The sequence below is a fragment of the Triturus cristatus genome, chromosome 9 (genome assembly GCF_964204655.1).
Source record: "Triturus cristatus chromosome 9, aTriCri1.1, whole genome shotgun sequence".
Classification (NCBI taxonomy): domain Eukaryota; kingdom Metazoa; phylum Chordata; class Amphibia; order Caudata; family Salamandridae; genus Triturus; species Triturus cristatus.
Genome location: NC_140592.1, coordinates 838,837,747 through 838,850,114, shown reverse-complemented (window position 1 = coordinate 838,850,114; position 12,368 = coordinate 838,837,747). Strand labels below are relative to the sequence as shown.

At 51.4% G+C, this 12,368-nt stretch overlaps 1 protein-coding gene and 1 long non-coding RNA gene across 2 annotated transcripts in view; one reads left to right on the top strand and one right to left on the bottom strand.

The window, feature by feature from the left end:
• The window catches only part of TDRD9 (tudor domain containing 9), a 2,714,501-nt gene that overhangs the window by 1,783,033 nt on the left and 919,100 nt on the right, over positions 1-12,368 (top strand). The window contains exon 28 of the mRNA XM_085626273.1: positions 11,078-11,338. Coding sequence (XP_085482399.1) covers positions 11,078-11,338 — 261 coding nt within the window. The remainder of the gene's footprint in view (positions 1-11,077; positions 11,339-12,368) is intronic.
• The window catches only part of LOC146798921 (uncharacterized), a 405,452-nt gene that overhangs the window by 82,656 nt on the left and 310,428 nt on the right, over positions 1-12,368 (bottom strand). The window lies entirely within an intron of this gene.

Here is a 12,368-nt window from a genome sequence, read left to right as displayed (position 1 = left end):
CCTCCGGTGGAGGTCGTGTGGGGTCTGTTGGGGGCTTCCCTCCTCCTTTGGGGGACTAGTTAGTTTTTCATCTATGGGGCGACAGGCACACTGCACTTTGGGGGGGCTGTTTGGGCTCATGCAGGGGTGCAGGGAGGGGGGAGTTCTGTTGGGATGGGGGGGTGGGGGGGGGGTGTCGTTTGTTTGCACCGCAAGGCAAGCCCTTTACTGTATTGTTGCTCTCGAGATGCTCTGTGGGGGACGACTGATTGCTTCTACGTATGATGGGGGGTAGGGATTTGACTGTGTTGTCATGGAATGTTAACGGCCTGGGGGACAGGATTAAGCGTGGTGTGGTCCTGCAGTACCTGAAACGTATCTCACCAGATGTTATCTTCCTGCAGGAGACACACCTCATAGGTAACTCCTTTCATGCCATGAATCGGCGAGGCTATCGTTTGGTGGCCCACTCGGGCTTCACCTCGCGGGGGGTGGGTATCATGATTAAGAACTCGCTCCCGTTGGAGATTGATGAGGTGCGCCATGATGAGAGGGGACGCTACGCTGTTCTGGTGGGTAGAATGGAGGGTAGAGTGTTTGTTTTTATATCAGTGTACGTCCCGCCTGGGTTACAATCTACTACATTTGCGGATTTGGGGCGCCTCCTCCTGGACCTCCCGGGTGGCCTGCTGGTGGTTGGGGGGGACTTTAATGCGGTAGTTTCTGGGTCTCTGGATCGCCATCCCCCTAGGGACCTCCCCCGGGCACAGGCCTGGCTGTCCGGCCTTTTAGATACTCTGGGCCTGGTGGATTGCTGGCGACTAAAGCATCCCGCGCAGCGGCAATACACCTTCCACTCGGGTGCCCATGGTAGCCTCTCGCGGCTTGATTACATCCTTGTCCCGGCGGCCTATGCTGGGAGGGTGGGAGAAGTGTGCCATCTGGCGCGGGGCATTTCAGATCACTCCCCAGTACTGTTACATTTCGATGTCTTCCCTAGGGGGGGGGGCAGGGTGGCTCCAATCAATGCTTGGTACTTGAGTGACCCCACTATTCGTGCCAACTTGATCAAATCCTTACAGCGATACTTTGATGAGAATGTTAGGTCTGTCCCTTCGGCCATCTCCCTGTGGGAGGCTTTTAAGGTAGTTCTCAGAGGGGAGGCCCTCTCCTTTATCTCCCAGGCCCGGAGGCGCGAGCGGGAGGAGGTAACCCGGGTGGAGGCCGAAATTGCGGAACTAGAGGGTGACCTGGGGAGCGGGGTAACCGACGCCAAGTTGCATGTTCTGCACCTCAAGCAGGCGGCCTATAGGGCCCTCGTCACGGAGGCGGCCAGGGGCCTCAGTAGAGAGCAACAGGGGCGACTGTATGATGTGGGTGATAAGGCTGGTAAATTGATTGCGTGGTTGGACAAGAGGGAGAGAGCGAGTCGTGTGGTTCCTTTGATTGAGGGGATGGATGGTGTGCCTGTCACCGAGCCGGAAGCCATTGTCTCCTGCTTCGCGGATTACTTCCGCGAGGTGTACTCCCCGGTTTCTCCCTGCTCGGAGGAAGATTCCCATGCCCTGCTTCGGGACATCGCGCTGCCCTCCCTTACGGTGGAGGACAGGGATTTGCTGGACGCTCCTCCCACCTCGGACGAAATTGCCCTGGCTATTCGCTCGGTCGCATCCGGCAAAGCCATGGGCCCCAATGGTATCCCCATCGAGCTCTACAAGCTACGACCGGATGTACTGGCGCCCCACCTGTGCGCCATGTTCCTGGCGGCCCACTCGCAGGGTTCCCTCCCGCCGGACCAGCGTCTGGCCACAATCGTGGTGATCCACAAGGAGGGGAGACCCCGTGAGCGGGTTACATCCTATAGGCCTATCTCGCTCTTGAACGCGGAGCCCAAAATCCTCGCCAAAGTGCTGGCCAACCGGCTGGTTGGCGTGGTGGGCGATTTGGTCCACCAAGACCAATCTGGCTTTATACCCCATCGCAACACGGCTCTTAATCTGCGACGCTTGCATGGGGTGCTCGCGCGTGTCCCGTTTGTGCGGGAGCCGGCCATCTTGGCGTCCTTAGACGCCACCATGGCGTTTGACACGCTTGAATGGCCATACATCTGGGCGATGCTGGCGAAATTTGGATTTGGACCGGGATTCATTAGCTGGGTCAAATTGTTGTATTCGGGCCCATTGGCGCAGGTGGTGGTGAATGGGCGAGTCTCGGCCCCCTTCGCGCTGGGTCGGGGCACGCGTCAGGGTTGCCCCTTGTCACCGCTCCTGTTTGCATTGGCCTTGGAGCCCTTGGCGGAGTGGCTGCGGTGGCACCCCTCCATCCGTGGTCTCCGCTGGACCCCCGAGCATGAGGACCGCGTGTCCCTCTACGCCGATGATATCCTTTTGTATCTCGCCTCCCCGCGCAACTCGCTGATTGTCCTGGTTGATGTTTTGCGCTCCTTCGGTCGTAACTCAGGCCTTGTCATCAACTGGGCGAAATCCTGCGTGTATGTGCTCTCCGGGGAGGCTCCGGCCCTACCACGGGACTGCCCGATCCAGATTGCCTCCCAGGGGTTCCGGTACCTGGGTATATATATTACTCTAGACCCGGAGGTCCGCTACGAGCGGAACTTGCTGCCCCCCCTCCAGCGCTTGCGGGAGGACGTTGCGCGCTGGCGGCGTCTTCCGCTTTCGCCGCTTGGCCGAGCGGCCTTGTTTAAGATGATGTCCTTGCCGCGCTTTCTGTATGCGCTTCAGAATACTATGGACTTGGTTCCGGCGCGCTACTTCCGTGAGGTGGAGAGCCTGCAGCGGCGCCTGTTCTGGGACGGGAGGCCGCGTATTGCTCTGGCTAAATTGACGCTCCCGTGGTACGATGGGGGGGTCGCCCTCCCGGACATTAAACGGTATTACTGGGCCTCCCAGCTAGCTGCAATTAATCATGGCCTTTACGGGCCCGCCCTGAACCCGGCATTTGAAATGGACAAGATGCTCCTGCCCGGTGGCGACTACAATCGAGCGCTTTACTCTGGCGCGCCCGACTCCCGTCTGACGGGACCGACGCGTGTCATGGTGCGTGTCTGGCACGCGGCTAATGCAGCGATGGGGTGGAAGGACCGTTTGACCCGGGCGACACCGCTATATGCGTCTGAGAGGTTGGGCTCCCTGTGGACATCGAAGGGCTTCGAGAAGTGGGACACGATCGGAATCAGCACAGTGGGAGATCTCTGGACGAGGGGGGGATTCAAAACTTTTGAGACGCTACAGACGGAGTTTCAGCTGCAGGGCAGCGAGTACTTTCGGTACTTACAAGTCCGCCATGCGCTGGGCTCCGTCTTCCCGGATGTCGCGTCCATTCCGGAGTCTTCCCCCCTGGAGGACCGAGTGCTGGATGGCCATGTCCCAGACAGCACGATCTCCCTTCTATATAAAAAGCTGATCAACGACAGATCGTGCCTGCTGACTAGCCTCCGCGAGGCCTGGGTTGCCGACGGGTTGGAACTGGACGACGAGGACTGGATCTCCGCGGTGGCCTCTCCGAAGGAGGTGGCCATCCCGGCTCGCCTTCGCTTCGTCCAGCTTAAGATCCTCCACCGGGTTTACGTGACGGGGCCAAGGCTTCTACGTATGGGCTTTGCTGGTGACGGATTGTGTAAGCGTGGGTGTGGTGCTTTGGCAACTTTCATGCATATTTTGTGGGAGTGCCCAAAGGTGGAGCGATTCTGGCGTGGTGTGCATGAGGTCCTGCGTGTGGTTACGCGTGTCGCGCTGTTGCCTGAAGCGAGGAGATGCTTGCTGAATGTGTGGGAACCAAATGACTATTCGGTCCCGCAGAAGCGGTGGGTGACTCTGGGATACATGATAGCTAAGCGTGACATTGCTCAATTGTGGGGATCCCGGAGGCCCCCGGCGGTGTTGGCCTGGAAAGAACATATGGATTGGTGTATGTTTCGTGAAAAGGTAGTGTATGTGGCGAGGGGTAAGTCTGGGGCGTGGGTGAAAATCTGGGGCCCCTGGAACGCCTATCGCGGGGGTATTTGTGAGCCGCCACTGCTACCGGCCGCCTCACCAGCTCCGTCCCCCTAGCCGACCCCCTCCCCTAGCCGCGGGCATGTTGTTCCCCTGTCCTTGATCTATTCCCATTCCCCTCTTCAGAGTTTGGCTGCTGGTTGGGATCCCCCACTTAAGGAGCACGTGCCGTCACTTTGGATTGCGGGTTGCCTTGCGGGTGTGGTTTTTTTGTGTTGTTCTGTTTTGAAAAAAAGGAAACCGTATTGTGGGCTTGGAGTTATGTGGCCTGCGTCATTGATATCTCCTGATTTACCGATCTGCACCGCCAAGAGACTTTTACTGTAGGTATATCATATGCTTCTGCCACTCTAGCGGCCGGCCGGATGGTTGTAGGCCCATACCTGTAACCTTTTTAACATGTAATAAACGGTTTCAAAAAAAAAAAAAAAAAAAAAAAGAATAGAAAGAAAAGGAGTCCAGAAAAGCTCGAGTGTCTCTTCTTGTCCCATTCCCCTTTCCCCCTGCCTGGAGCCATTGTATTCTACAGTGCGTTCCGGGAGGTGGGCATTGGGAGCTAGCAGCGTTCTGCCTCCGTGGGAATTCCGACACAGCTTCTGACATAGGGGGTCAAAAAAGAGAAACTGGGAAAGGAAGGAAGAGAGGTGTCAGGTCATGGGGTGGGGAGAGACACAACTTGTCTCTTGTAGCCCTCACACATCCCAGGGGATGTCATGCTTCATCATCGGGCAGTTGCTCCTCGTCGGGCCGGCGGTGCAATGCCCTGCGGGTCCCCCGAAGGGTCTCTTTGACGGAGATCTTTTAGAGAGCTGCCGATGGGGCATGTGGGTGTGTGGGTAACAGGTTGGGTGTGAGGGACCGTGCGTGCAGTGCGAATAAAAATGCCTACGGGTAGCCAAAAAAGCATTTAATGAAGAGGTACCCTTTGCAGAGTAAAACAACCCGTAGGTTAGGGGTTACCAGCATGGGCGCAATGTGCCCTAGGTAACTACGTTAAGGTCGACATGTTTCATGCCTGAAAACGGTCAAACGATCCTTGGCGTTTCTTCAGGACCAAGAGTGTAGGTGGAGCGTGGTGAGTGCACGAAAGTATGTGTTAAGGGTGGGGTAACAATGGCCCACTCGAAGTCTAGTAAGGGGGGGAAAGAAAAGAAGAAGCCTACAGCTACTATTCAGTGGCTATCATAGATCCTAATAAGATCAATGCCCCCTTCGAATATGACCTGTGGAAACAGAAAAAGAAGAGATACAACACATAGGGGTCAGGATACAAAGTACTCTGTCCTCTGGTATGTTCGCCCTGCCAAGGAGGGTGCAGGGGAGGCAATCGAAAGTAATGGGGTGAGACAATGAGCACAAGTGATCTAAAAGAGTGATCTAAAAAAAAAATGTTTTGATCACCCAAGGGGTGGTTGTGTCACCAACAGTTACGGGGCGCGGTGGAGGGGGAAGCAATTCAAACCCCAATCCACCAGGCAAAAGGGTGGTGCCCGGGCTCAAGGGATGAGAAACCTCCTCACAACATACGGAACGCCCCGGACCACGTCGCAGCAGCAAGTAGAAAGCCCTTTAGGTGAAGCACGGGTAGAGACACGCACCAATTGTATACAGCGCCTCGTGGCCACACTTGGTATGATCCCAATTTCGTAGTGTGGTGTCCGAGGCAAGGTGCACACCAGGTTACGTCTCTAAACTAATTACTATGACCAGGAGCAAGAAAGCTGAGCTGAGAACTGATAAGGTAGTGATCGGCTTACCTAGATACAAAGATAAAGTTTCTTCATGAGCTAATGGCGTGGGATGCCCGCACCTTCTTGGGCTGTGGTAATCAGAAAAAACGCCATGGGCAGGAGGGAAAAAGAGATAGCAAAAGACGTGTAATAAGTCGTCTTGTTATATACGTGGCATTATCGTGCAGGCGTACGCTGTAAAGTCGCTCAAGGCAATACATTAGTAGTTTACTCACGGTTTTACTCGGGTGTCGGCGTGAATAGCCTACCCCGTCCGGACGCCTGCTCGTAGGTAGAGAGCTGGGGGCATCTGCCGTTTCTTTTAGCTCCGCTACGGTGACTGGGGAGCCGCCCACTTCCGGGTTGATCACGTGGGGTCCACGTTGAGGAAGATATGGACAGCGCATGTGCATGTCATGATCCACTAGGGTGCGGAGGTGCGCATGCGCCTAATGGAAATCTCAGTAGTCCGAATTTGTCGAGAGTTTGGAAGCGCTGTATAAAGGCGAGGTTATTAAAAAAAGGTAGTATGTGTTGGTGGCTCAAAAGTTTATCAGTTGGTGACCCAAAGTTGTCTCAAAGCGGTTGCAAGAGCCCAATGTTCAATGGGGGGGTTGGGCTCCGGGGGTCGGAAAACCACACAGAATGAAGGATGAGCATGTCCTCGATCCAAGGTGGCAATGAATAAAAGAAACCACGAATTAGTGTAAGTATGGAATGTAATGTGTGTCATAACTCTGTCCAGGGGATATCGTCGTTGAGGCCCTGGGTATTGGTCTGGAGGCGGTGGACCCAGCGTTGTTCACGTCTGAATAAAAAGTCACTGTTCCAGCCAGGATTGGCCTCTAGGATTGTCCACTGGATAGCCTCACATGGGTGGTTTTTTCCCAAAAAGTGATTAGTAAGTTTTGTGGCTGAGCGTGCTCGTCGTACTGTGCTTTTATGCTCACTGATCCTCGTTTTTACTGCTCTGGTGGTCATGCCGATGTAATGTAGAGAACAGGGGCATGTGATAAGATACACGCAGTTCGCGGTATTGCAGTTTGTATGTCTGCGTTGTTCCCATCGGAAGTTCCCTAGTTGGAGTGACTTGGTGTGCCGTGTGGAGGAGCATGCGCCGCAGTTCCCGCAGGGATAGTGTCCTGTTACAGCCGGGGTGTTCCACAACGTCGTCTCCCTGGTTACTTGTGGTGTGAGGGGACGTGTGTGTACCAATTGGTCTCGGAGGTTGCTGGTTCTTTTGAAAGCAAACCGGGGTGGTTCGATGGCCAGGGTGTCGCTGTTGAGAATTCTGCAGTTCCGGTTGACAATTTTCTTGATTTGATTAGAGAGAGGGGTAAAGGTTGTGACACAGGTGATGAGATCGTTAGTTTTAGGCGTCGTTGTTTCCAGAAGGCCTTATCTAGTGTTGTTTCTGGCCCGTTTTTTGGCTTTTTTGATGATCTCACCCGGGTAATGTCTCTCCATAAGGTTCTTGGTCAAGTGGTTAGCTTGTGATTCAAATTCATGAATCCTGCTGCTTGTTACGTCTAATCCTCAAGAATTGGCCGTAGGGTAAATTTTCTCTCAACGCTTTCGGATGGAAACTTTTTGTAGCGAAGGAGGCTGTTGCAATCTGTGTCCTTTTTGTAGGTGGTGGTATGCAATACTCCATTTTCAATGCTGATATTGAGGTCCAAGAATGGAATCTCCTTGGTGTTAGCCGTCATGGTAAAGCGTAGGTGAGGGTCCTGGTTATTGATCCATTCATGGAAGGACTTAGCTAAGGTATTTGGGCCCCTCCAAAGGATCAGAATGTTGTCGATGTAGAGTTTCCATGTGACAAGGTTCTCATTGAAGGGGTTCGTGTCAGTGAAGATGTAGGTCGCCTCAAAATGTGCCATGTACAGGCCTGCCAGACTAGGAGCGAAGGCACTCCCCATACTGGTACCTTGAACCTGGTGGTATATGGAGGACTTGTACCTGAAAAAGTTGTTCGTAAGGGCCATCGAGATGAGGGCTGTTATGAACTCCGCCGGCGTGTTGGTAGCGAGTTCGGATTCTCTCAGAAGGTTATTGGTGACCTCGATGGTGGCATCTTGGGGGATGTTGGTGTATAATGCCTCGACATCGAGGGTGATCAAGAGATTGATGTCCTCTGTGTTCTCTTCATTGATCAATTGGATGAGGTTCAGAACATCACAGGTGTCTTTGAGGTACGCCGGTGTTTATTGAACCAAGGGGCGTTGAAAGAAATCACTGAATTGGCTAAGAGGTTCCAAAAGTGAATTGATGCCAGATCCTATGAGGAGATCGGGACAAGGTGTGACACCCTTGTTAATTTTTGGCAGAAGATAGAAATAGGGCATCCTTGGTGTGTTGTTCACAAGGAATGCCGCTTCTTTGGCTGTGATCCAACCCTCAGTGGATGCCTCATTCACCATGATGCGGATCCGTCCAAGTAGACGCGCAGTTGGATCAGTGTCAAGGATCTTGTAATATTCTGTATTGTCGAGTTGTCGTGCACATTCCAGCTCGTAGTCCTTGGTATCGAGGTTCACTGTGGCTCCCCCTTTGTCCGCTGGTTTGATCACGATATTCGGATCGTTTTTAAGGGAATTGACAGCGTTTCGTAGTCTCCTAGGCATATTGTTGAAGGTGGTGGGTGGTTTGAGAAGATTGGCCTCCTTAAGCACCGCCTTTTCAAAGGTAAGGACTTCCACAGGGACCATCCCCGCAGTAGGGGTAAATCTAGAGGGTGGCCTCAGTCGGGTGTCTTCCTGTTCAGGTATAGTTGTGTCATTGAAGAATGCCCTGAGTCTGACCTTTCGGAAGAGTTGGTGTAACTCTTCATTGAGCCGGAAGTTGTCCTCTTTTGGAGTAGGAACGAATCCCAAGCCCATTTCAAGTGCTGCAGTCTCATCCGGATTCAATGACCTGGATGAGAGGTTTACGATTAATTTTTTGGATGCGTCATGCTCCTTGTTGTTGTCCTCTGTTGGTTGTCTGTGTCCTGCCATTGAACCTGTTTGTTCCCTCTTCTTCTTCCTCTGCCCCTGCCTCTGTTCTGAAAAGGAGGAGGAGGGCTGTGGAAGAAAGGCTGTTGGAACCCCGGATGAGGTGCATTATATGGAGGATACCACATGGGTCCTGGTTGTTGTTATGGTGGGATTGGGTATCCGTATAGCGGAGGCATGGGGGGTGGTGGTAGTAGGCCTTGTTGGTTAGGGCGTCTGCCCCAGCTTTGATTGCTCGAGTTGCTGTAAGAGGATCGTCCTGATTGGTTTGATGTGGAGGAGCCATCGTCGGATAGAGCCTCGGTCTCAGTCGGCAGGAAATCCTCTTTTGTGTAAGGATAGATCTTTTCTCCGTCATATTTTTTAAGGTCTTTCTGTAGCTTGGTGATCTTTTGGTTGAGAAGATATTCGCGGTGGTCTGCCATCTCTGTGTTGATTTCAGCTTAGCGGGTTTTATATGCTGAAATGCTGATGCCGGTTTTGAGGCCATTCTCTGCTACATTGATTTTGATTATCAATGCTTCAGAGAGTCTTTTAGCAGTGCTGATTATCTGAACAATCCAGTCACGAGTACACTTCCAAGCTATTTGGCTCCATTCCCGTCTAAAGATCAGATCTTCCAGAAAGATCCTGGGCGCTGTGCGGACCAACAGGCCATTTGGTGCCGCATTTGCTCGGAGGTATTTGGTCAATACTGAGCCATGAAGAGCGATCTTGACTTGCAGTTTTTTTAGAGCAGCTAGCGAGTTCCAGTCGCCGTGGGCGCTTGTTGACGCTGTATTGCCGTCACTATCCAGTAGTGATGGAGTTCTCAGAATTTCCGCCACAATGTCCTCACCAAAGCTGAGACCTAAGTTGTCCCCCATAGTTAAAGTCGTCATGTCTCAAGTGGAGGAGGGGGGTATCGAAAAAAGGATAAGAGAAATAGTAAGAATAATGTCCCTCGGCTGAGCCGCCGTGCAAGGTATCAATTAAAAAAATGGAGGGGGGGGGGGGGGACCGGGAGCCTGTTATTGGTCCAGTGCCCAAGCTCAGCTTTCTTGCTCCTGGTCATAGTAATTAGTTTAGAGACTTAACCTGGTGTGCACCTTGCCTCCGACACCACACTACGATATTGGGATCATACCAAGTGTGGCCACGAGGCGCTGTATACAATTGGTGCGTGTCTCTACCCGTGCTTCACCTAAAGGGCTTTCTACTTGCTGCCGCGACCTGGTCCGGGGCGTTCCATATGTTGTGAGGAGGTTTCTCATCCCTTGAGCCCGGGCACCACCCTTTTGCCTGGTGGATTGGGGTTTGAATTGCCTCCCCCGTCCATTGCGCCCCGTAACGGTTGGTGACACAACCACCCCTTGGGTGATCAAAACACATTTTTTTTAGATCGCTCTTTTAGATCACTTGTGCTCATTGTCTCACCCCATTACTTTCGATTGCCTCCCCTGCACCCTCCTTGGCAGGGCGAACATACCAGAGGACAGAGTACTTTGTATCCTGACCCCTATGTGTTGTATCTCTTCTTTTTCTGTTTCCACAGGTCATATTCGAAGGGGGCATTGATCTTATTAGGATCTATGATAGCCAGTGACTAGTAGCTGTAGGCTTCTTCTTTTCTTCCCCCCCTTACTAGACTTCGAGTGGGCCATTGTTACCCCACCCTTAACACATACTTTCGTGCACTCACCACGCTCCACCTACACTCTTGGTCCTGAAGAAACGCCAAGGATCGTTTGACCATTTTCAGGCGTGAAACATGTCGACCTTAACATAGTTACCTAGGGCACATAACGCCCATGCTGGTAACCCCTAACCCATGTGTTGTTTTACTCTGCCAAGGGTACCTTTTCATTAAATACTTTTTTGGCTACCCTTAGGCATTTTTATTCGCACTGCACGCATGCACTGTCCCTCACACCCAACCTGTTACCCACACACCCACATGCTCCCATCGGCAGCTCTCTAAAAGATCTCCGTCAAAGAGACCCTTCGGGGGACCCGTAGGGCATTGCACCGCCGGCCCGACGAGGAGCAACTGCCCGATGATGAAGCATGACATCCCCTGGGATGTGTGAGGGCTACAAGAGACAAGTTGTGTCTCTCCCCACCCCATGACCTGACACCTCTCTTCCTTCCTTTCCCAGTTTCTCTTTTTTGTCCCCCTAAGTGTGAGGACAACGTGTAAACTAATTGCATACACAAACCCTGGAACAGTGCCCCCCCTTTTTGGTTTACGGATTTTTGAATATACCATTTTATTAAGTCAGCATACAAGTGGTTGCTGTGTTTTATCAAATTAGTCTAAAGCTAAAGGTACATTAACTAATATGATGAAATGTCTCTCTTTTTTTTTTTTTTTGTTTAGGCTTTGGAATTTAAGATTTGCAAGATGCGTCCCTCAGCCACATCTCTGATCTGTGGAGAACAGTGGAGTCGTGCAGCCAGTCATAGATTTGCATCCCTGGTTAATGGTTGTGCCCTTATTGTTAAGGTGTACTCAATTGTTCACAGTGTTCTGCATGTAGATGTTTACCGCCATTCTGGAAACCAAGAGGAATTGAACATCCGAGATTTGCTTATAGCTGATGGCTTTGCAGAGCCCGCTGAAGAATCTTATGAATCAAAGGTATGCATTTCATTTGTTATAAATGGAGAATAAAATAGTGGTGGCTGGTGGTCAAGTGTAGAAATAATTGCATGGCGAAACATTTGCAGTTCACTAGTAGCATTGGCCCTGATACAGCTGTGATGAATGACTGTGCCCACCAAGTATACTGCTCGATAGTCAACAGATGTCCCAGGACCTGAAGAAAGCCTGACACAGAGCAAGAAGGCACAATCCACAACTATGGGGCATCTTTGGCAAGCAGTCTTGTCAACTCTTGTTCTTGAAGTTATTTCAGCCACAGCAAATTTCTATCTCCTGCTGCTTCTTGTTGCTCTTATGGTTGAGTTCACAATCTAATCATAATAATCATGAAATAAAGAAAGTTTGAAGTCACAATCCTCTCAGCCTGGACCTGTTGCTGCCGGTTTTTCAGGATACAGGTTTCTTAGGATGGACTGGGGTTTGTCAGTTTGATAGTCTGCATTCTGTTCTAGGCTGTAGGATTGCATTGTCCTTTCACAAAGGACTACTTAATGCAGTATGTTTCTGAGCTCCTGAAACTTTCGTGCTAGATGATTCTCCAGACATACCTAACTAACTCTGCTTTGTCCCAAAAGTGGTTTAAGTATATTGGATGATAGTGTGAGCCAGCTGCCTGCAGATGACGTTCAATGCTTCCGGTACACAATGGTCCCACCAATTGTGTCTACCCTCCCACGTTTTTAATGGGCTGATGTACAGTACTACTGGCAAAGCTTTGTCACTTTACTGGTGTGTGGCCTTTGGTGCGAATCAAGTAGCATTCTGTGGAAAACTACACCCACCTATCAGTCAGAACTTTTTATAAAGTCAGTCATCTCAGTCTGTTTTTAGAGGGAATGCATCGGGCTTGCATGTGCTTGAATGCTCCTAAAAATATGAGTGATGTGGATATCTTATGACATACTGCAGTTCAGATCAGATGTCCTTCATTAGGATTTGCATAATTTAATACAATACAACACTGTGAATTTGGTCGTACTTTAAATATGTCTTCTTTATTATTTTG